The sequence below is a fragment of the Phaenicophaeus curvirostris genome, chromosome 24 (genome assembly GCF_032191515.1).
Source record: "Phaenicophaeus curvirostris isolate KB17595 chromosome 24, BPBGC_Pcur_1.0, whole genome shotgun sequence".
NCBI classification, from domain to species: Eukaryota; Metazoa; Chordata; class Aves; order Cuculiformes; family Cuculidae; genus Phaenicophaeus; species Phaenicophaeus curvirostris.
In genome coordinates, this window is record NC_091415.1 from 4,265,719 (window position 1) to 4,290,552 (window position 24,834).

Consider the following 24,834-nt stretch of genomic DNA (forward strand, 5'->3'; position numbering starts at 1 on the left):
AACTTCAAGTGTCACTGCACTAAATCGAGAGATACTGTATGGGGAATAAACTGGCCCAGCCACCAGCACTGTCACAGAATGTGTATTTAAAAAAAAAAAAAGAACAAAAGGCAAACAGATTAATTATGAACCCTTCTCTTCAGAAGCAGACCAGGATTGAAAAAAAATTCCCGCAAAATTAAAATGTTAGATTCTCCATCTAAAAAAAGTTCATACGTATGCGCTGAAAGCGACCACCACGCAGGTCTGAACAGCACCTTACAGTACAGACTAAGACTTGAAGAGCTGATCTCACATTTGAAGTCTTTTAATTAAAAAAAAAAAAGAAAAGTGGCTATGGCCAGGATGACACAAACGGGACACTTCAGAACACAAGGCAGAGGCAAAACTGGCAGCCTCGCTCACCAGGCCATGGAAGCGGTGTAACGGGAAAGGGGCACTTCATGCACAAAATGTATTTTACAAAATACATATCCAAAAAAAGCAAAAAAAAAAAAAAGCCAACAACAACAAAAAAATCCCACCTTGCACTAAATTGCAGCACTCTGAACACTTGCTCTGCCACAGGCTGCTGCCCATGCCTTGTCTGAGAGAGGAGGCATGTGAAAAAGGGGAGGGGGCAGGGAAATCCAGGTTTCAGTCTGTTTTGCAAAATTTCTCTCCTTGGGTTGTCTTCAGTCATCTGATGTCAGACACGGAGCTCCCGGAGTACGTTGTGGTCATGACGGGAGTGCCGTTGTTTGCCAGGCAACCTTGCCTCAAGGTTTCAAAATACGAGGCTTGCACCGGTTTATGATACTGCAGAACTTTGATGGCATCTTCTATCTTGAACCATTCCCTTTTCCTTCCTGCAGGCAAAAAGAAAAATCAGTGGTTGCATTGCTATCCTTTTCAAAATCAAATTATGTTTCAACATTTCAGTCATTAGCTTTCAATCATTATCACATGCACTAATGCTGCAGGGATTATTTCACTGTGTTGCAAAGCATCAGTTCAAAAGACACTGGAAAGTTTTCCCTCAGTCTTCTCCAATCCTGAGGCCCACCAAACACTCCACTAATGGCTTCTCTATCCCTACCACACGTAATTGTTTAGGGCAGCGCATCCACTGCCCAAACACACCCTCCTTGTTCAGACAAACTGAACATTTATTTTACTATTTCTGCAATTTCTATTCAGTCGGATACTCGTTTTAAGACAATGAACCATAACACACACCAACCACCACCCAATTTCCATCAGTCTGCAAGTGCCCTTCAGTTTTTGGTGGGCAGCACCCATTTCTCACTCTTCTTACAAAATCTCTTCTGTGCTCAGCCTGAGGAAAGTCAAGTTCCAGGTGGTACACTGCTACAGACAACCATCACACAGAACAGCAGGTTCGCTTTCATTTGCGAATCCAATTTAAATGCAGAGATTTCAAAACATAGTGGGGAATGCAGCGATAGGACGAGGGGAATGGTTTTCAGCTTAAAGAGGTGAGATTGATATGAGATCTTAGGAAGAAATGTTTTGCTGTGAGGGTAGGGAGGCCCTGGAACAGGTTGCCCAGAGCAGTGGTGGCTGCCCCATCCCTGGAGGGGTTCAAGGCCAGGTTGGATGGGGTTTGGAGCCCCTGATCCAGTGGGAGGTGTCCCTGCCTGTGGCAGGGTGTTGGAACTGGATGGGCTTTAGAGTCCCTTCCGATCAAAACCATTCCACGATTCTATGATTAATGATTAAACTGCAATCCCTAGATATATCTTCTTCCAGTTTTAGAAAGCACAGCTCTTCACACTCTTTGCTGAGTTTCCCAAAGAACAAGAACTAAATAAAAAAAATCAGTGCAGAGGCAGTTGTAGAGCCAAATTAACTCCTCTTGGGCCACAGAGGTAACAACAAAAACATCAGTTTGACCATGTTTTTTGTTCCCAAGCAACTGAAGGACACAGCAGTGCAACTTCTCTTGCCCACTCTTACAAGGATTCCAGCTCCTAGAGGGATGCTAAAGCGAATCAGTTTGACATGAACAAACACATCAACACATGGAACTTACCAATATTGACAGAGTCCTCCCAGTCTTCCAATACTTCTGTGACAATAAGTACGTAAACATATGTCCTGTGTTTCCTGTCCCGATTCTGGAAGGCAAAGGGAACAGAATAACGACAAATTAACCAAGGGAGAAAAGGCAGGTGGGCACATGGTGACTAAAAGTTGCAGGCTGCCTCACTAGGATACTGCGGTACCTTATGTGCAGTTTCTCTCACACTGCAGTTTGTTCTTAGCTATTAAAAGTTGCTGCATTTTAAATGAGAGGTCTGAAAGCATTAATTAAAGCGATTGCAGCCAAAATGTCTAGTTCCTAATCTGTAGGGCAGTCTTTGGGAGATGGATATGCTTATAAATCAGTTCCTCAGTTGGAAAAGAACCACAGGAAAGACTTATATCTATTTCACACAACTCTGAAATACTCAGTGACACAACAACTGTACAAAGAGCAGTCTGGTGCCTGTTATCTGTTATCACACAGGCTTCACCACGTTGCAGCAAGAGAGGTGCAAAGGCACTGGAATATCCCTTGCTGTACTGGCTTATCACTTCTGATTTCAAACAAAGTGGAAATTTCAGGTGATCAAGCTCAATGGAAGGAGCAGCATTTAAACAACAAGTTTTAAGTTTCCCTTCAAAGAAGTTATTTAGTTACTTCACAAGAAACTAGAAAGTGATTTTTACTCCAAGACAATTTTTTGCACCAAAATTTCAAAGCTTACCTCAAAAATTCCCACTAATCTTCCTAATGTCCCTTTCACTCCAGCCTATGAAAAGTTCAAAGAGAAAAAAACATGCGTTAACAACACGTCAGTACACATTTCCTTACTTGTACAGGAGTGGTTCCTTCAGAACAGGAAGCAAATGCTGTGAAATTCTGTAAATCTGAAAAAAACATGTTTACAAGACAAATGACACAAACACATTGTGAGCTCTAACCCTGGGTGCATTCCCAGGAACGTTTTCTTCTTTTCCTGCATTCAAACCATTTTGGATTCAACCTGAAAATAATTATTTGATGAGTTACTTGTTGCATACGAATACACCCTGACTGCCCAGAACCTCCTCTTATGGTCCAAGCATGGATTAAATCTGCTTTCGGGTTTAGCAGTTTTACCTCTTTAAAATTACAGCTTAAGAAAATGCCTTTAAAGTGCGTATAAGACACCCACTTAAACCATCAAAGCAACATGACAACCACCAGGTATTTCAGGGCTGGCCCACAGACGTTTGAAGCAAGCTAATATAAACACAAAACACTTTTCGATGTTGTAATGCAGCCTCCGCAACAGAACAAGACTATTTCTGATAGAGCACAAAATGCAGATGCACATTGAAAGACTTTTGAATCAAGCCCAGACACAGCTCAAGAGAAGATCTAAGCAGCAGTTTTGTCTTCTATTTGAATGCTACCGAGGCTCTACCCCCTCCACCTGATGTGCTGTCACTTTTTATACATCCACTCACTGCTGCAGCTCAGTTGTTTTCCCAAAGCACTTTCTCACCTCTGCTCTCATGCATGAGTGCAAAACGCCAACCCACTCTCCTGCCTCTAGACCTCCTTCTTCTTTCCCCCTGTAATTTATATTCCCTTCTTTTTACAACTGTAAATGGTTGGAACTCAAGTGCTATGGCCAAGATAAAAATCTTGCTCCATGACTTAACTGGTTTAAAACACCACACACAATCTGGTACCCAACCCAGCCAGGTTTTCAAGATAAATTCAGCTGCCACCTCTGGCTGCTGGAACACAAACAGTTCAGGAAACAGCTCTTTGCTCCAGAGCTGAGGCACAGAGATCCAATTATCGCAGGCTTCGTCCTCTATAAAAGTAAAAAAGAAGTTTGGGTGGGGGCTATGAAGTATTTATAAAGACAAATTCTCTGTCCTGAGCAGCTGTTTCCTGCTGGTTCAGCTACTCACCAGACGGACAGTCACACTTTTAGAAAGGAAGGACTCTTATGAATTAAAAGATCTTACTGGTTAAGCTCCCAGCCTACTGAACAAACACACACAGATAAACCATATAGAGCACCCCTCGCTATTGCAGGACTGCCCCAAGAGAAAGGATTTGTAGCTCCTCTACCACAAGCATTCACAGAGATCTACAACTCTTTCAGTAGCGTGCTCCCTGACCTCTGCTTCTAGGAAGGAGCTTTTCTGCTGAATCTTTTATGTTGGTTTTGGATGCAGAGTTTATTGTCTTATCAGCCCATAGGTGGACCACTGGCTATGAACCACGCGGCTATTTCTGGAGTCCAACAGCAATTCCGTGAAGGTCAACGTACGCCTGTCTGCACACACCAGTGTAGCTTGGACAGATAACTGGTTTGACCTTTGCGGGTGAGTGATTTACCTCATCTGCAAAACCGTTGCTGCTAACCCGGACTCATCTCTCTCAGAAGTGAACTGGAAAGCAAATACTCCAAATTATTTTCATTCAAAGAACTCCTTAGCAGCCTCAAACAGGTTTTTTTTTCATTTGTATCCAACTATATCCATCAGCCAGCGATAACAGAGAGGAACACAAGGTATCCACCTTCACAACATGCATACATAAATATATTAAAAGGTGAAGTGCAATCGAATGTCTCAGGTAAATCATAGAATCATGGAAAGGTTCGAGTTAGAAGGGACCTCAAAGCCCATCCAGTCCCACCCCTGCCATGGGCAGGGACACCTCCCCTGGATCAGGTTCCTCCAAGCCCCATCCAACCTGGCCTTGAACCCCTCCAGGGATGGGGCAGCCACCACTGCTCTGGGCAAGCTGGGCCACCCTCACAACAAAACATTTCTTCCTAAGATCTCATCTCAGCCTCCCCTCGTGCGGCTTAAAACCATTCCCCCTTGTCCCATCTCTGCCCTCCCTGATCAAGAGCCCCTCCCCAGCTTTCCTGGAGCCCCTTTCGGTACCAGAAGCTGCTCTAAGGTCTCCCCAGAGGCCTTCTCTTCTCTTCTCTAGGCTGAACACCCCCAACTCTCTCAGCCTGTCCTTGGCTGGGAGGTTCTCCAGCCCTCAGATCATCTCTGTGGCCTCCTCTGGACTCACTCCAACAGCTCCATGTCCCTCCTGTGCTGAGGACTCCAGAGCTGGAGGCAGGGCTCCAGGTTTGGTCTCATGAGTGCAGAGATGCTGATTTTCTTCACTTGCTCCTGCAGAAGACTAATGAATTTCTGCTCTCCTCACTCACCTGCAGAGGCACTGAAGCAAAAGCCAGGGATGGTGTTGTGATGGTTTAGCAAATTCTCAAGCCTGACTAGAAACAAATTTATCTACTGGCAACTATCCAGCCTAGAAACCAAGCGTGGCTACTGCATAACCAGCCTCCAAGCACTTTATCCCCAGATCCAAAACTGTGCTTGCAGTTCTACAGGCAGGTGAGCAGCCCTTCCTTCTGTTCTGGCCAAAAAAGAGGCAACAGAAATATCACTCTGCCTGCACACTACAATCATCCTTCTCTACTCTCCCTAGTTTTATTCACCCACAAAGGCAAAAAAAGCAACGCCAAGACAAACACGCTGTAGCAAAACCAAATTATTAGACAACTCAAAAAAGTGCTAAGGTTTTCTTCATGTAAGAATTTATCACATATTTCAGTAAATGGTGACATAAATTAATGGCTTGATTCAAAAAAAATATTGGGCTGATTTTATAGAGATTTCTTACCAACAACTGCAAAACCCACCAACCGCTACATCCCGGAGACCAGTGGTGCTCTCATCCTACCTGACTAGCAGAGAGGGTTTTAAAGACAACCTATAGGACATCAAACACAGACCGATCGGATCATTATACACCAATTTTTGATAAAGTATTTAATTCACACACAAAGAGGAAAGTCCGTCTCCATACAAGCATGTACTTCATCTAATGGAAGTGGAATTCAGTGTCACACAAGACTCTAAAATAAAAGTTGCCAAAGACATCTGAGAAAATAATCTATAGTTGTTATCACTAACGAAGCAAGCTAGATAATGAGCAACACCACTGCCAGGCTCCTCTCTGGGCAAGCTCCAGACTTCTTGACTTCCTACAGGCCAACCCCTCAGCACCTTCCCAGCTTATCTTCACCGCAGGACAATGAGCGTTTTCTTGGAAAGTTAAAAGCACAGGCACAGGCTCATCCCGGGCTGAAGCTGGATCTAAATCTTAATTTGCACCAGATGACTCAGGAATTTTCTCCTCTGTAGTAAATGGATTGAGAATCCTCCGCCCTCGTGGGCCACAGTGTCTGCCAGAGGCAGCACGATTTATTCGGGCACATGTTCCCTGCCAGGCACTGGAAGTGCTGCACACGGAGCCTGGGCTGCAATCCTCATCCTAGGAGGACGCCGTTAAACCTGTCAACAAGGAGTAGGAGAGCACCAGCACCAACTGTTCCATCCGCAGGTGTGAAAACAAAGCAAATCAACCCAATGGCTGCATTCCCCAGGAAGAGAAACACTCGAGTATAAAAGAGGGCAGGCAGAGCTTAAAAATGAGCTTTTCTTTCCACTGCTCTGCAGACCCAAATCAGTATCCAGTGCCTGAGGAACTCCTCACCAGAGGAAAACGAGCTCTACAAGACTGCATCGTGTCACAGCCAGCTGCCCCCAAAACAGCCCAGGACTTCACACCACCACGTGCCCCGAGGGGTGGGCCAGGCATCCAGGACAAGGAACAAAAATCCGGAGGAAATGAAGCTTTACTAGTTCTGCCGCTCATGGAACAACTTGTTTTAATAAAGAAAAACTACTGAAGACATCCAAGAACAGCAGGTTCAGGTTTCAAAGCTGAAAATAAGTTCGGGTCAGATGCAAAAAGCAGCCTGCAGCAACACCATCTGTTCCTAGGGACAGCTTTTATTTGCTTCCATCTGAGCTAAGGAAAATGTGGGTTGGAATTTCAGCTATTTTACTTTGCTCTATTAGCCTCAAAGCCTGTGTCTACTCCAGATTACTGCTGGGCAAGAGAAACGTGGTAAAACACCGAAATCTTTGCCCTAATACTGAAGGGAGTAAATCACACCCATGACTGCTAGCTTAGACAAGTTCTAAAGACACCCATTACAGACCTGCCAGGCAGGCGTTCCTGCTGCCTCTGCTGCGTCTCAGCGAGGGTTACGCTTTTTCATCTCGTTCTTTACTGTATTACAACCAATATTTGCTTTTACATTTGTGCAACAGAAATGGAATACAGCGACAGAGCCAAGAACTTGAAGACGCTGCACTCATTTTGATGCAGTTTGCGCACGGAGAGTAACAGACGGCAGTGAACTTGGTCTACTATTTGCACTGGATGTTACTAAATCTCGCAAGAGTTCGAGGTCATCACCTCAGTCATTCATCCACAGTCCTTGCAATGCTTAAAAAGCCTTCCTATTTTAGCACTGAAAGCAAAATAGTGATACTGTAAATCACTAACAAAACACACCAAATAGAAAAGATTATTTATAAAGCGTGTTTAGGAGAGGAAAAGAAACAAAAAAAAGAGGTATAGAAACCAGACCAAAGTACCATCACATCATGATGGACTCTTTGCTATTGGCATCAATTGCCTGTTTGATCACAGATCAAGCACAACTTCTCTGGCTTTGGATTCCCATGAAGAAAGCACAACTAACACTCCCATAATTGTACAGGGCTTGACATTTATCGAGTATTTTAAAGGTCAGCATATGAAAGATGCTCTAAGTGCAAAATGAAATGCCTTTGGGTGTAACAGATGAGCGTGGAGGCTTTTTTCAAAGTCGCTCTATGATAAGTTAAATTTAAGGCATCTATTTCTAAAACATGTTCTTCACCAGTTGCTCACACCCATAAAAAACCCTTATCCCTAACAGAAAATTCATTTTGTGAGAGAACGCAACAGCAAAAAAAACCCCTAAGAGTAAAGAAGCAAAAAATACACTACATTGGTGCTAAAGACTGTTTTAGAAAGACACGGTTCTTCTAGAAGGTGAAGCTCAAAACTTACTGAGGTTTTCAGCTGTGCAAGACCGACTACACCATTTTTACAACAATCTATGAGAAGTAAGTGCGTTTATTCTGAAAAGGCTGCTCTCACTTGGAGCCAGTGTGCTTGTCTACCGCCTCCATGCCTAAAAACAATGCCTGAGAACTCAAGTCACTTCAAATTTCATGCAGACAACAGCAAGCGTGACAAGTGTTGGTACCTGTCTACTTTAATACTTCTGCTGGTACAGATAAATATAGAGAAGGACTACCTCAAACTAGGACAAGGACTTCTAACTCAAACTGGGACAGAAGGATCACAGTTTTCACTCAGAATCAACATTGCATTTCAGAACAGTCTTCTCAAATTTGGAGAATCGGAAAGAGGGAAAAGTCATGTTTCTTTATACGACAACTATTCCAGCAATAACATGGATGAACTCACACACATACGTGGTAAAATTAGAACAGTGACTACAGAAGTTAAAAATCTTTGTTTAGGGAAGCACATTTTTAAAAAACAAATGCATACCATGCAAAAAAAGAATGGATTGAGAAAAAACAGTCTATTGTCATCTTCAAAGCCCACAAGCAACTGAGAGGGGAACGAGTCCTTCCAGCTCTTCCAACTGTCTCTTATTAAAATGGAAAAGGCATACAAGTCCACAAACATTTTCCATAACTTTGCCCAGCACGCAAACCACCTTCTTCTAGGACAAAAATGGCTTCATCTTTATCAACACAGAGGGAATCAGACCATCCTTCTCCCAGCAGAAGCAGCAGACCCTACCCGCTCAGCTCAATTCTTGCTGCCTGGCGAGGGCCATACACGCCTGTCCCAGTAGAGGAGCAGACATCACACCTACACACAAATCAGCACCAGCTACAACCGACCCAAAAAAAGCTTCAATTCACATGAAAGGATGAGTAAGGATTCCCAGCCAGCACGCACACCAGCTGCCCAGCAGTCTCCTGAACCACCTCCTCTGCCAAATCAACAGCACAAGCTGGGGAACTGGGTGCACAAGTACTTTTCAGCATTACAGCCATAATATAACAAGCATTCCTCACCAGTGTTCCACAATAAATAGCTTGCTGAGCTCAAGAGAGTTGATGTACATCATAACTTTGTGTGCAGAGGGTAAGCAGCGTATAGGATCACAAATCTATTTGGGGAAGGCCTTGCACACCTACAAGCTTGCCTGCGATTTCCACCCGCACCAGCAAGCCTCATCGTTAGCTGCAGAAGTGCTCAAGCAATTTCATACACAACAGGCTGCTCTTTTGCAGAGAAAGCCTTCATTGTAATGGCATCCAAGAGCTCCACCTCAGATCCCCACCCTGCATTCCCATCACACACTGCTTGGTGGCATGGAGGGAGCCATCAGGGTCGTCCTGCTTCCACCCTGCATTCCCACACACGCTGCTCTGTGCTGTGGAGGTAGCTCTTGGGGTCATCCTGCCGCTTTTAGAGCTTTGAATGTTTACTGCTTGCCGAGCAGATAGGTGCTTGGCTGGGAATGACTCACCCCTGCCAGGCTGCCACAGTTTGAATTACATTCCCACTCGGCACCGGTCCACGTGAGCGAGGGAACACCAGCTGAGCGAGAGGGGATTATCTCAGCCAGCCCAAACCAGTTTCTTCGCTGCAGACTGAGCCCGTGCCAAGGCTTCCTTTCAGCCACCGAGCTGTCATGGAAAGAGAGGGACACTTCCAAGGCGCTGCACTGCCCAAGGAATGGAGGGTTGATACAGATTTATTTTAAGGATTTGAAAGGTGAAGCCACGCATCTCCTGAATAAACCTTTGACTTCTGTATCAAATAACTTAATTATTAATAACGATGGGGTTGTAAAGCAGGAGTCTGCAGCTCAAATATTTCTATTGTTCCCGTTAAACGTCCTTGGGCTTGTAATGTGTTTGAAAGATTGCCCAGTTACTGAAAAAGCAGCTCTACTACAGGCTGGAAACAGAGTTTGCAAGCAACAATCCCAGTACCAGAGCAACCCTGAGGCTGCTGAAAATATAAACTTTGACAATATAATCTTTCATATCTTTCTGATAAACAGATTATAAAAACATCCAAAGAGAAACAAACAACTCAGGAACTGCCATATCAGATCAGTCCAGAGGCAGAGACATTCAGCATTTCATTAGACAGCAGCAGGTACTTCAAAAATGCTTCAGAGAAAAATCTTCATACACCAGACAATTAAATACAGCAACTCCTGGAGAAGCTTCCTCCCAAGAACCATCAATCCGATTTCTGTTCTGCAGCACAAAGATTTATAACCCTCAGGAAAGCATTTGCAGTCCTGCCTTATGTAATTGTGAACCTACTTGGTCATCCATACATAATCATTTAATCATTTCTGAATCCAAGCATCTCTCCAGTTGGATAATATCCAGAAGTGAATTCTAAAGACAAATTTTACATACAATGCAGTCAACTGCCATTTGCTGGCTTTAAATTCCTTATGAAGAACATAACTATTCTTCCAGCTTTAAGAGAAGAATGCACCTTCTCAAAAAAACAAAATCATAAACACATTACGAAGTGTTGCTTGTGATCAATCTCTCTTATTCACATAAAACTCAAAATACGTAATGACCATGGTGTACTGAGGTCCCTGTATTTGGGGTGTCCTTAGGGGCTCATAAGGTCTTATTTCTACCTTCTGCCAAAGCATGCGATAGCTCCACAAAGGAACAGCTGGTTTTTGAAGTTCTCTTAAGAAATCGTTCTTCGTACAGAGTATACAAAATGTAGAGAATCATCAAATGTACGGCAATGACTACAGCTTAATTTTACCCATTTTCAGTGAACGGTATCAGGCGAGGAGAAGTTCATTCCAAGAGCCTTAATTACATTCCTACACTATCTTTATTTAGGACTCGGGTTTCCCTCCCACGCACGATGTGGATATCACTGGTGACCCTATATTCTTCTTCACCTTAAGGAAAACAAGCAAGAGTGATAAAAACAGATTTCCAGAGCCTTGGCCAAGAACCAGCAGCAAAGAGCCAGGAGCTCTGTTCTCGTCAAACACTCACCTCTTCGCAGACTTCTCGCACAGCAGCCACGTTGGGCTCCTCCTCGGGCTCCATGCCACCCCCAGGGACAATCCATCGGTCAGGATGGCGACTACTGCTCACCAGAAGCACCTGCGGAGAGCAGAGCACAGTTGATGGGCAAACTCATGGTAAGGCTCTTTTTCAAAGCCCAGCTGAAGAGGAGAAGTTGTCTTCGCATTTCTCACATGCCAAACATGAGCAATCCAACACAAGCCCTAGAAAATACTCTTAGATTAGTCCCTTGCAGACAGCTGTGCAAGCTACATTATCAGTGACACTGAGGCACTCCAAGACTCCAAATTACTTCAGTCATTACCTCCTCTCTGCTCCAACAGAACAAGTTATGCCTCTGCATACCACACCATGGTTTGCTGTTTAATCCAGACTCGCAATACTTACATTGGAAGAGGCCGCTGCTGTACTCAAAGTCACTACATAGTCCTGACAGCTTGGGATCATAGCACATCATACATACTACAACAGAATACAGCACAGGAGCTGCTCAGCACCTTCAACCTTTGCAGAAGTAGCTCAATTTGACTTTACCAGTACCTTAGGCCTTGCCTGTCTCTATAGTGACACTACTGACATACACACGTTGGGTAACTGCCCGTTACAATACTTCATAGACTCATGGAATGATTTGGGTTGGAAGAGACTCTAGAGCCCATCCAGTGATGGATGGTTACAAACGAGAGGACATTTACTGAGCACCCCAAGCACTAAGCAGCTTATGCTAAATGAAACAAAGGCACCTTAGCATAAGGCCTCACAGCTTTTGCACCAGAATTAAAGCTAACTTTGCAGAAGAAGCAGCTGCTGTAACTAACACACAGTCTTCAAGGTTTTTCTTTGCAACAATAGAGAGTTGTTCTGCCTTACACTCCTCTCATTTCTCACGGGAAGCTTTCCTCGGTAGTCCTTGACTTGTTGCTTTGTAATCTATCAATTTGTAGACTGAAATGCTCACATAGCTGTTTTTCATGGGAAAATAGAATAATGTATTGTAACTAATGATTACTTGTTACTAATGAAGAATTGTCAAATCAGCTTGTAAAACAATGGCTTGCTTCAGCAAATAAGGTGTAAAATGTGTTGTGAACTTCGATTAAATGGCTTCACTTGGATCATATTGATCACTGCGTGTTGTCCCATGTTTTCTTCCGTCAATCCAGTTCCTCTTCCTGCCATGGGCAGGACACCTGCCACCGGATCAGGATGCTCCAAGCCTCCAACCTGGCCTCGAACACCTCCAGGGATGGGGCAGCCACCACTGCTCCGGGCAACCTTGGCCAGGGCCTCCCCGCCCTCACAGGAAAATTACTTTTCCTAAAATATCATCTCGGTCTTGTCTCTTTCAGCTTACCTCATGCGCAGTTGTTTTTAACAAAGATTTTCAACCTCCCTGCCTGCCGCCTCTTACACAGCATGCACCACAGAGCTCAGCGCTAGAGTCAGCACTTGGTTCCTTTTACTTTAGATGAGGTTGTTCAGTGAGATAATGGCTAAAGATAAGACTACATTAAATCATTTAAAAACCCTAGGGAAAGGCTGCAGAGAAGGACAGATTTTTTTAAATGAGGAAAATGGTTTATCCATTTTCACGGGAATAATTTTTCATGAGCGTGCTTGGTGGCTGGTTTTCTAGAAACACATTTCATTGCAGCATCATTCCGCACTGTACGAGTTCAGTTTTTGTTTTCTCATCTTCTGGAAACAAAACACTAACTAACAATCTCAACTGGCCAAAAATTTCCCCAAAGAACACCAAGACACTGCGCTTATTAAATCTACTTGTGATACATCCGTGAACAGAGACGGAAACTCAAAAAAAAATTAATACTGTTTTTCAGCTCTCCAAACAAAGCTCGTTCATTAGAGTCATCGTGCTACACTTCATCATTTCCCTGGCACAAAGCTCAGAGCCACAGCGACTTGCTCCAGAAACTTTCCAACATACCAGTCCAATTAGGTTACAGGCCAGCTGTAACAGTTTCAATCAGACATTTCAAAGTTAAACTGTGCGAGATGCTAAAATCCCGGGCTTTACTGTGCAAATGTTGATTTACCAGTAGGATATGAAAAGATTTGCACTAATTACCAAGAGGAAACCTACCTACAGAATTCAAAATTAAACTGCTGAAACAAAAACAGGCATAAGGTTTCCAGCGTTTCCAAGTTCTTTTTCTCCTCTGTCAACAGACCACCTAGCACAATGATTTGTCATTCTCCAAGGCCACCCAAACAACACCTGCTCAGCACAGGGAAGAGGGTGGCCTAGGGACTGCGACATGCCAAGGTGAGGAGACACGGATCAGCTGGAGTCCAAAACAACAGCTCCCAAAGCAGGAGTAGCACAGCTTAAGGCAGAAACTGAAGAGGGGTCACGAAAAGCGTTTTGGCAATTGCTGGTCTAACCTTTCCTAAGCCTGGAACTAAACTCTGTGTTCTCAAGTGTCTGCTATTTTCTGTGGATCCCGTCAACAGCAACGCCTCAGAGCTTCCTCTTCCTGCTTTGGTCAGAACCCACATCTCAGTCTTGTAACGCCTGAAGAAACACCATTGTTGGAGTTAGTCCAGAGGAGGTCCTGGAGATGATCTGAGAGCTGAAGCACCTCTGCTATGAGGACAGGCTGAGAGAGTTGGGGTTGTTCAGCCTGGAGAAGAGAAGGCTCCAGGGAGACCTTAGAGCAGCTTCCAGTGCCGAAAGGGGCTCCAGGAAAGCTGGGGAGGGGCTCTAGATCAGGGATAGCAGGGACAGGATGAGAAGGAACAGCTCTAAACTAAGGAAGAGTAGGTTTAGACTGGATATATGGAAGACATTTTTCACAATGAGGGTGGGGAGGCCCTGGCCTGGGTTGCCCAGGAAAGTGATGGCTGCCCCGTCCCTGGAGGTGTTTAAGGCCACGTTGGATAGAGCTTGGAGCAACCTGATCCAGTGAAAGGTGTCCTTGCTTCTGCAGGTGGGGTTGAACTGGATGACCTGTAAAGGTCCATTCTAACCCAAAGCATTCTATGATTCTATGATCATTTGTCAACCAGTCTCATTTCAACCCCAGTCTGTATCCTGAATTAAGACAATTACAATCCATGCTAGGAACAAACTGAGCTGAATGAGCTGCCTTCATTCTGCGGTTTCCTACGGGAGACGCTCACCGCTTGACCCATTCTCTGGCTGAGGTTGCAATGGAATGGCGTTTACGTTATAGTAACATCCCATGGTGTTTGGCCTTCTTCAAGAGGAAGAATAAATTCCCTTCCCCCAGACATCCAATCCATATAGAACACAACCAGTAAGTCATGCCTAAATAGGGAATGCAGACTTCCTCCATCCACCGAGCCCTCCAGGCTCGGGACCGCAGCCAGGTACTGTAGGCTGCGAAGGGAAGGCCGTCACCAGCAACCACCTTTGGTTTGCCAATACTCAGCCCCTGCAGCCTTGTCACGCAGCACACTCCGTTGCCCTGTGCCTCTGATCATGGACTTCCACTTCATCCTGACTCATTATGGCTATGGTAGACAGGAGTGCTTGGACTGAAATTTCCAGCTTCAGGTCAGCAGGTGACTCTGAGGACAGAGTTAAAAGAAGAGCAATAGACATTTCAAGTGCACATTTTCTTGCTGGATAAGGAAGCATCATCTTTCTCCGTTCCCACTACAATTCTGAGTCCCAGCTCAAAGGGAAAAAGGAAAGATTAAAAGAGGCTCTGGAACTCAGCACAGCACACTGCGTGCCACTGAACTCCTTCCTTCCACTTGGGAAAAAAAGGTACCTGCTAAGAAAATCCCCATGCAGGAAAGCCTGCTGGACTGTTCAGGCTAAGACAATGCTTTAGAGCACACTAGTAGGAACTTTGAGGTGTAAACAGCAGGTTTGGGCAAAGTAAATTAACTTCAGCTGCTCTGGCTGTTGAGAGTTTTCTGAATAGAATTAACATGAACAGCTCTCGGTGGGAAGGAAAACCCTGTCATTCTCACACTTTTATGCAATCGGACTATTTCCTGTTTAATAAAAAGGAAATCCCATCAAGGGAGAGCAGGAAACGTGCCCTACGAGGTCATTCTTTTACAACAGCTTTAAACAGGATATTGCTACCAGTGAGCGCTCCCCAGACAAAGGGGCCTGGGCCAAAAGAGAAGGGAGAGACGCTGTTGCGTTGTAAAAAACCGCATGGCTAAAGAAGTCCCAATACATGCAACCCATTCAAAGGGATCAAGTGGAAAGGACATTAACATCCAAATCTGTATTTTCACAAGGCAATTTAGTCCAATATTTCACAAAATGCCCCAACGCCACCAAAATGAGACCTGTTGAAAGCCCACCTCTCGCTGAAACCAATTCATATTTGGGTGGGACAGCTTGAACGCTGTCTCCACGATAAGAAATCATTCCCCAGCACAAACTTCTCCTCTCCGATAGCGCGATGGGTGAACACAAAACACCTGCGGAAGCAAAGATACCAGCTGAGCAGGCCACAGATGAGGGAAGTAACAGTTTGTACTTCTGTCATGACGAGGTCAGAATTATTCTCTAAGTTTCAGAACAAACCTGGTGTAGCAGAAGGCCAACTTACACCAAAAGGCCAAACAGAGAACAGCAACTACAACTTCATTTACAACATAAGATAACAAAAATGTTACTCAACTGCTTAGTTAGACTGAATATTTTCCAACACTGCTGAATTCTATAAAATAAAGAGTACAGGTTTTTGTTTTTTTCCTTAAAGGACCATTTGGCAGCTCCTATGTCCATGACACCTAAATTTTTGTTCATTAACTTCTTTATTACACAAAAACATTCAATTGACTACTGGGATTGAGGGAAGGAATCGCACCACCAAAACCAAAGAGGAGATTTTAATCAAAACAGTCATAAAAAATACACCACAAATTACTTCTTTTCTTTTTTTTGAATGAGGCCAAAACACGAAGGAAGGCTGACATTTACATTTTATTCTTGCCAGGGAACTGTGTTTGTTATAAGATGGCTGCTGAGACTCTTGACCTACCAAGGATTCTGGGAGCAGATTTTGCAGCCAAGTCTTGCGGCCTTTTGGAAAACCACTTGCAGGTATCCCACCACATGGCCAAGTTCTGTTTTCCAGGACTTGAATGACAATTATGTCATTTCAAAGCAGGGAAAAGAGCAACGAGCAAGACAATCCTCTCTGGCACCACACAGGGCAGCTCTTAAGCAGCTCTCCCACAATCAATGAAGTAAGAGAAAGGTTAGGAAAATAAGCAAAGTTTGAAGCCTACAGGAGAGGTTCTGAAACAGTGCTAGATCGCAGCCCCCATAGTAAGAAACCTTCAAAGCAGCCTGCAATCAAACAAACAAAACAACCCAAACAAATCCAGAGCAGCCTACCAGCTTGCCTTGGAGGAGACAGGAAACACATGGAGACATCTAAGGCTGCCTGGCCCGCCACACGCGGAGCTAGGAGCTCCATGGGAAAAGGGGAAAAGAGTTTGTCACCAGGATAAATCTGGAAGTCCTGATACACAATGCCGACCTTAAAACTACCTAATTACAAACAGATCTGTTGTATTCACAACAGTCTTTTTTTCCTCCCAGAAATAACAGCGCTCTACAAAGCCAAAACTGGGCAACCAAAATAAGACAGAGAATTAACTCTCAGTTAACAGAGCAGAGACTGAGGGATTCCCAGGTTCTTTCATGCTATAGTGGATTTAAAGAACTACCACCATAAATAAACCAGGAGTAGCTACGCCATAAGGAACACAGTTCTTAGAAAGAGGCTCTGCAGAAGCACGACAGCAAAGACGAACAAGGCTACAGCATTATCGGGTGCTGGGCTACAATGCCATTAGAAAATGAGCTGTGAACCTTCCAGGAAGAGACAGTCCTACCCACAAGCACCAGCCTAAGGACAACCAAGCTGGCAGAGTCAATAGGAAACAGCAGAGATGATGTTAAATACGTGGGGTTTGGTCCAGTTGGCATTCTGCTGGCAGCAGCCAGTCTATAGCTACCGGCTACTGAGACAGCCCCTCCACTCTGTCACGTTTTCTATCCAGATTAAGCCACAAATTCATGTATTTTGCACAGTGACTAAAGCACAAACCTCTCAACATTTGAACCCCTTTTACGCTTCAGCATTATTTATCAGAACATAGACTGCACGGATAGAACACGTCTCGTAAGGCGCTGCAGCGGGGCCAATGGAGATGGCTGATTTCAGTGACTCTGGCCTGTACAATCTGTCTTTGTTTGAAAGTTTCAGTTTAAGAAGAGTCTCTGTGTTCAGGAATTGGGAGTCGAGCTGTGCTAGCAGCTCTCCGCCCTGCCCTGTGACCAGGCAGGACACTGCAGCCGGTGCAGCTCTGTGTCCAGCATAATAAAGACCTTTTATGCTGTGCTCAAAGTTAACAAATGTTCTCACAATCCCAATATATTATTATTACCGTACTTAACGCTTTGATATCTAACAAAGCTGGGATCTCGATTCAACCACATCAAACCACCTTTAAGCAAGAAGAAAAGCTTATGCTGACAAGAAGGGCGCAGGAGGGGAAAAGAGACCCTGGAGTTAGCAGTTTAATGCAAAAATCAATCTCATTTAACCAGCAGAAACACAGCCTCAACTACACCACAAGAGAACATGCATTTAGCCAAACGATTACCGCAGGACAGTCTAAACAAGCCAGTTAAGGCTCACAGGAGGCTTCTCCACCCTCTCGCTTTTCGGGGCATGTCATGAAGTTAGCACACAGCAGTAGTAACAAGCACAGCCTGCGGTCAGCAAGGCCAGCTTCAAACACAATGAGGGCTTCAAGTGAGACAAGAACACAACCGCAACAGCAAGGCACATAAAAACCCTCTCCCGACCACAACAGCACATCCTCACAGGAGTATTACTGCTCCTCAGCAGCATACACCTCCTCAGACAAGCGTTATTTCTGCACACACCCACACCTCGCTCTGTGGCACGATGGGTTTCATCTACAAGCGGTCCCTGGAACCTGGGAGTGGGACATTAATGACAGGAAACTGGAAGGGGAGAGCACAAGTCTTGAAAGAGGCAAGAGGGAAACTGGAAGAAGTTCAAGTCACTTCAAGCACGTGGATCGCACCTACGGTACTGTAACTATAGAGGAAAAAAGAAATAATTCTGTTGGGTTTTCAGCTGTTTCTTAGAATAACGATACTAAATCACCACGTCCCGCACTGTGACTCGGGCTTCAAAATACCAAGGGTCACATCACTGTTGCTAGTTTTCTCGTGACTTTAGAGTGACTGCATACCTTACCCAAGAAGAACACAGGCCGGCATCCCCTCCCTCCATCAACATTATGGTTTAGGCAGCCACACAAGTTATCTGTGCTGTGCCTTTCGCAGCAGGGATGGGACAGAGACAACAGCTGAAGAGCTGGATCCAGCCGGTGTTAGTTGCTGCCACAAAGGGCTGATAAGGCAGCACACACAGGGAAAGACCCCAAACTGATAACCCATTGCTGCCTGTCAAAGCCAGCTTGTTGGCCGTTTGGTACTCAAAAAACTTGTCCAGGCAGACTTTTTCCAGAAGGAATGCTAGCTTTTAAACTGTCTTTTTTTTTTTTTTTCCTAAGGGGAAAGGGAGTATTTTGGTCTTTTTGCACAGACCAAATGACTCTGGGTGTCAGTAGCTGCATGTGTATATGCTTACTGTTCTGATTAATGAGTTCTATTCATAAAACAAAGCATGCAAAACCCCTACAGCCATGAAAACTGGAGAAGCTTTGCAAATATAAGTAGTTACTTCTATGTAACCTATCATGAGGTTAAAAAAAGGGGGTGGGATGGGACACAGAGCAAGGAGAGAAAGGCAGAAAAAACAGCTACAGGCTCTGGTCAGGCAATAAACAGATGCAAGAGGAAAAGGATTCCAGAGAAGTGTTATGCAGAGGAGAAGAAATGAGAACCACCACTGTTGGATCCTTCTGAACCAACCTAGGGCTGGAGCACACTCCCTTCTCTTTCCCTGTCCATCACTTTCCCTGAGCTGCAGCAGAACTAAACAGACTCAGTCCCTCCATTTCACAACGGCTTACAGAGCTTCCAAGTGAAAATTCAACAATTTGAATTGTTTGTACTTTGGGAAAGTACACAAGATGGTGGAATTGCTTGTAAAAGCATTTATGAAAAGGCAGAAAACACTTTTTAAGATCAAAGCTAGGTTTTGAAGAGGCTCATACTCTTAATCTTGGAGAAAAAGCACAGTGGAGAGGGACAGGAAAAGCACAAGCAAGAGCACTATTCCTAAACTGTCCTTTATCCTACTGGAGATGCAGAAACGTTTTAGAAACAGACATGGAGAACTCTACTTGGTTTCAACCACAACCCTTCTATGTAGCTGAAAGGAACGTACAGAGCCAAGCTGAGCCATCAGAACAGAGATTCTGAGGCTATATTCCATGGAAAGTACGATGATCATATGATGCTGGGCTCCTTTTACATCCCAACAGTGAAGCACTCCAAGTGGTTTCAGCTATTATTCTTTTCATATGGAAGCAAGCGCACAAAGGAAGGTCCAGGAACACTGTGTGATCATCAACGCTGCCTACAGTTAAAATTTTAAGAACTGCTGTGTTACACCATAGCCTGGCTTAAAACTGACCCAGGAGAAGCAAGAAGAAAAAGGTTCGTTTGCATTCAAATGACTGTCCTGTTGTGGGGCTACACAAACGTAGCTTTTGGTGACCGGCTTGGCGAGCTCACAGAGGGCAGAGCTCCCCGGCCGCTGTGTGAAAGTTCTGCTTTCTCCTCTCAAGTTAAAGCTTCATTCACAATTAAGAAAAGGCGACCAATCCTGGATCCTATTCTTCCCGAAGCATTTCCTCCAAAAAGTCTTTAAAAATACCAGTTGGTAACGAGCAGCTTGTCCTTTCACCAGATACAATGCCGGCATGCTTAAACCTGCAGCTACACCAGTGCAGGACTTAAAGCCAAACGGTTCCTTTTATTGCTGTTAAAATATAACACAGAAATGCTGCTGCCAAACAGGCTCCCATCTGCTTCGAAAGAGTAAAACATTAGTGAATTTTTCTGGAACATTTCCTCATTGAAACAGCTGGTCTACACAAAAACCACTTGTGTTATTTAAAAATAACCCCATAACAGCAATATTGAGAGGCACTGACATCGCAAGCAACAAAACAGAGGTAACACCAGACCAGGGATGTCTCGATCCGCAGGCTCCCCCTCCCCGCTTCCGCAGAAGCAGCAAATATCAAGGGAGTTCACTCCCCTGGAAAAGATGAAAATAGCAGAGTCCTGGCACTCAGCTGCTGAAGGGTCCTTTGAAGTCTGTTCACACTTGCTTTGAATTAATCCTGTAGATTCCCTGCTCCCCCTCCACTCTGCGGTGCCTCCCTGTTTGCTGAGCAATACACACACAGATTGCTCCACGCAGCACAATTAAGAAATGTATTTTTTGCTCTGTTTGAGATTCATGTTTAACTCAGTTCTCCCTGTACTGCTTTTTAAAGGAATATGAAACAAAGGCGGATTTTCAGCCAATGTTCCAGCTTCCAATAATGTTCCAGAACTTCTTTCACATCCAAAAGTAGAGGCTTCCCAATGGAATACAGAAAATGTGCAACCTCAAGCAGCATAAGGAAAAATAAATCACTTTAAAAACTAGAAAAGATACAAAGTACTAAGCCTTCTTATTCACAGCAGGACTGACCAAAGACACTCCTGTCGTAGCATCCTCCATTGATTACTAAGACTCTGAAGAAAAATAAAAGAATGAGTCGAGGAGTCAGTAGTAAACACCTAAAGAGAAAAATGTTGCCTCCTCTATAAGTGCAAATGGAATTTTTCTTTTCTTTTTCATTGTCAAAATTGTTTAACTCAGGAACTAATCAGGGGGTCAAAAAGGGAGAAAACCCCTTTTTTTTTTTTTTTTTTAATTCATAGCAGGAAATGAAGAAATTTGAGAGCTAAGATCTAAAATCGCTTAAGAGAAACAGTGACCAGAAACAGCCAGTCCTAGAAAAATACCTACTACTTTAATACAGCAGGTTTAAATTATTTATCAAAACATGCTTTTCTTTTCTTTTTAAACAGTGAGCTGCTAATAGAGCTTTAACTAACACACTTCTGGCTCCCCCCACTCCTCCCTGGAGAGGCCTTTTAAACAGATCTCAATTTCCATTTAAATAGAAGTAATCAATAATAAAATATAGCAGCAGAACAACAAAACTGTATTGTTCACCAAGAGAAAAAGACAAGAAATCTTTCACAGGCAGGTTAAACTCTAAGATCTTAAAGGAGACTGTTCTGCCACGCAGGTGTGATGGTGTGACTTGGGAATAACCTTCCCAAATGCATCTGTGGAAAAGCCCACCTCATGCCTGGCTACAGCAGCAGGTAAATAGATGCGAATGCAGGACGCTGTTTCAGCTCTGCATTAAATACACAGACACCATCAATAAATACAGGGTTTGAAAGGCTGTGCGACGTCCTCAGGAGGCTGATTCGAAATAATATAGAACCGGAATTCACTGCTTCACTATTTCTGCGGCTCGCTTACACATCCATGTACTTGAGGGAATCAGTGTCATACACATCCATGTACTTGCCATGCTGCAGCACCTCCAACACAATTAGTGCTCCTCAAGGTGTCACAGGGTACAACCACCCACCTGATTTCACCAGGGACAGCACAGGTGAGGCCAAACACCAACAGGGATCAAAGCTCCACTGAGAGCTTCTAATGCCCTGATATGAGAGTTTTCCAGTGATTCATTTGCCGCCTCCATATCAGACCCATCGGAACACCAAGGTACAAGAAGGCAGCTACTTCAACTCCCACCCTGGAAACTGGAAACAAATTTTACTACTCCAGGTCTTGCCTAGAAACTAAAGCCTGAAATTGTACTAGCTTAAATTAAACGAAATTTCCAATTCACTGCTGCAAACCACAACACAGACAGCTCTGACATTACAACGGCTTTAAAGTTCAACCTTTAACAAACCTAACAAGCTTAACCAACACTGTCAGAAACTGGTCACAGGTGAGCCTGCCCCTACAACTTCCAGTACTTACAGAGGCCTCCAGGAAAGCTGCGGAGGGGCTCTGGATCAGGGAGGGCAGGGATGAGATGAGGGGGAACAGTTTTTAGCTAAAAGAGGGGAGATTGAGATGAGATCTTGGGGAGAAATGTTTTCCTAAGAGGGTGGGGAGGCCCTGGCCCAGGATGTCCCGAGCAGTGGTGGCTGCCCCATCCCTGGAGGTGTTCAAGGCCAGGTTGGATGGGGCTTGGAGCCCCTGATCCAGTGGGAGGTGTCTCCCTGCTTTTTGGGGTTGGAACCAGATGCACTTTAAGGTCCCCTCCAAACCAAACCATTCCATGATTCTAGAATGAGTTTACTTTCCCTTCTTCAACCATTTCACGTTAGTATTGTAGAGTTGCCACATTAATGAACCTTTGTGTCACTGACACCGCAAGAGTTCCAGACACTCTTTCCCACCGGGCAAATGTAAAAACCGCAGCTGCTGGACCTGTCAGACACCACCAACCACCAGTCAGAAGCCGACTGCATTGGGTAGCTGTTAAAAATATATTTCCATCTTCAACCACGCTGTAACCAAACCTGGTCAAGTACCCAGCTCTTGAGAAGAATTGCCACAAGGGCCCCACCAATTGTGCAAAACTGCATCAGGAAACTCGGAAGCCTTCAACCACCCAGGCTGATCAGCCCCACTGTCATTACACAACACCATCACATTCTTCTTCATCGTTAGCTCACAGTATCACACATTTCCTAAAAGTCTGTGGGAAGGAGCAGCTAGGAGGAACACTTCACCAAAACACAAACTGTTTCCGTTTCAGATCGTTCATGCTGGAAATGTTGACACCCTTCACCATGACAGCACAGCTACAAAGGGTTTGTCAACCCTCCTTCACCATGTTAAATAATAACTGAACTCTATGCTAATTCACTTTCCTCCTGTCTGCATTCCCTTCCGATTTCCTGTAGCTACAAATATGATAATTAGGAGAACAAAGACATTAGCACAGCAACTCAGGAGCCAGTAAATGGAATTAAGTATCCCTAACTCCAGAAGAAGCAAAAACCAACAAGGCAGGCTAGGCTGCAGGAATCCCTCAAGCCTGTGTGAAGAAGATATTAAAAAAGAAGAGTGAAAAATTGCACCTCTGAGTAAGTTTCTCCTCATGGACAACACAACCACTTCCAAGAGGGCTGTTCTCAAACCAACCAATCTACCTTTAATTCCCACTTCCTCCTAAGCCTTTCTGGACAGCAGCTCCTGGCACTCCATCAGTCCCCTTTTATCCCAGTTTCTTTTTATAAATCCAAGGTCAGGTTTCCTCTCCCATCTCATGTGATGTGCTGGACTGAAGTTCTGCCAGCGTGGTGGCTCCACTCCACCACCAAACCCCATCTGTGCCACAAACCAGATTCTTCCACAGCCCCATTCTGGGTGGTTTTTTCCTCGTGAAATAAAGCCAGGGGGCAAACACCAACTTTCAAGGCCAGGCTGGATGGAGCTTTGAGCAGCCTGATCCAGTGGGAGGTGTCCCTGCCCACGGCAGCAGGTTGGAACTGGATGGGCTTTATGGTCCCCTTCAGCCCAAAACATTCCACGATTTTATGATGATTTAGGAAACATATTTTCCTTTCCTCGCTCAGGAGGCAGATGGGAGCAGGCTGTGCTGGAACCCACCCCCTTATTCGTGCTAAGGCTGCTGCTTGCAGCCAGGTGATGTCCAGAGGGGCTGACAGCAGGGGGATGGAACTGGATGGGCTCTGAGATCCCTTCCAACCCGAACCATTCTATGATTTTATGTTCAAGGCTTCTCGACTGGCGCTCCGTCTCCCACCGTCTCCCGTCGTGGAGCGCAGCCCAGGCTGCGGAAGCCAAACTGGCGCTGTGCAAACCTTTCTTGGGAGAGACTCCCAAGTCTTCTTGGGAGAGACTCAACCCTTTCCCAAGGCTTTTCCTCCTGGAGGAGCACCCAAGCCCCTGCCTGGGGTGGCCGGCGTCACCCCTCTACCTGCAGCCACCACCACAACCCCCTGACACGGTTCCGTGAGTCCCCAGCGCTGCCGAACCCCCCCCGGCAATAAACCCTCCGGGATGGGGGGGCCCGGGGGGCGATGCCCGCCTCCCTCACCTCCTCCTCGCTCTCGCTGCGGAAGCAGAGACAGGCCGCCCGCTTCTTGTAGCCGTCCCCGTCGTAGGTGCGCGTCTGGTTGGACTTGAGCTTCATCATCCTCCGCTCCCAGGGGCGGCGGGGCCTGCAGGGGGGGGGAAGGACGGCGGGGGCGGAGAGGGCGGGGGGCCGCCTCCCCGCCACAGTCTCTCTCTGTGTCTCCTCTCTGGGTCCCCGCGAGGCCCGCTACGCGCTGCCGCCTTTCGCCCGCCTCATCCCTCCCTTCACTTCCAGCCGCTCCGCCGCCGCTCCGGCCACCGCCGACGACCGCGACGCCATCTTGGGGCACGTTACGCAAACGGCGTAAGAGCCGCCGCCTCCCCCCACCGCACCTCCCCGTGCCTGACGCCGCTTGGCGCCCGCCACGCCAACAGCGTAAGGCGCCTTCCAGAATCCCTCCTCCCCTCCGCGCCACCCGCGCGAACAGCGCCACCACGCCTCCGCCCCGCCGCGAGGCCTTCGCGCCGGCGGCGGCGCAGCTCGCCTTCGAGAATAGGGCAGCCGTTCGTAAGCGTGCTGGGGGCGCCCTGGCAGTTACGCAAAATGCGCAGGTGGTAGGTGAGCCTTGCGGCTCCGCTTTGACAGCGGCGCTACGCAAAGAGCGTA

At 45.5% G+C, this 24,834-nt stretch overlaps 1 protein-coding gene and 1 long non-coding RNA gene across 2 annotated transcripts in view; one reads left to right on the forward strand and one right to left on the reverse strand.

Annotated features, from left to right (window-relative positions):
* Positions 1-24,834, forward strand: part of LOC138730648 (uncharacterized) — a 256,765-nt gene that overhangs the window by 181,045 nt on the left and 50,886 nt on the right. Inside the window, exon 2 of the long non-coding RNA XR_011339058.1 lies at positions 1,558-1,652. This is a non-coding gene — a long non-coding RNA (uncharacterized lncRNA). The remainder of the gene's footprint in view (positions 1-1,557; positions 1,653-24,834) is intronic.
* NUDT3 (nudix hydrolase 3) lies at positions 92-24,519 on the reverse strand. Its single transcript, XM_069876001.1, has 5 exons — positions 24,190-24,519; positions 11,020-11,130; positions 2,754-2,798; positions 2,036-2,120; positions 92-848 (listed from the first exon to the last, which is right to left on the reverse strand). The coding sequence occupies exons 1-5, from the start codon at positions 24,286-24,288 to the stop codon at positions 679-681; spliced, it is 510 nt and encodes a 169-aa protein (XP_069732102.1). The 5' UTR covers positions 24,289-24,519; the 3' UTR covers positions 92-678.

Bases quoted from the DNA above. Each gene is read 5' to 3' on its own strand.
- NUDT3 (XM_069876001.1), bottom strand. From the start codon at position 24,288: ATGATGAAGCTCAAGTCCAACCAGACGCGCACCTACGACGGGGACGGC. The intron at 2,799-11,019 runs GTGAGTGTTTGA...AACTTTTCATAG, and splicing joins TGCGAGAAGTCTGCGAAGAG to GCTGGAGTGAAAGGGACATT. The intron at 849-2,035 runs GTAAGTTCCATG...TTTTGCCTGCAG, and splicing joins GGAGGACTCTGTCAATATTG to GAAGGAAAAGGGAATGGTTC.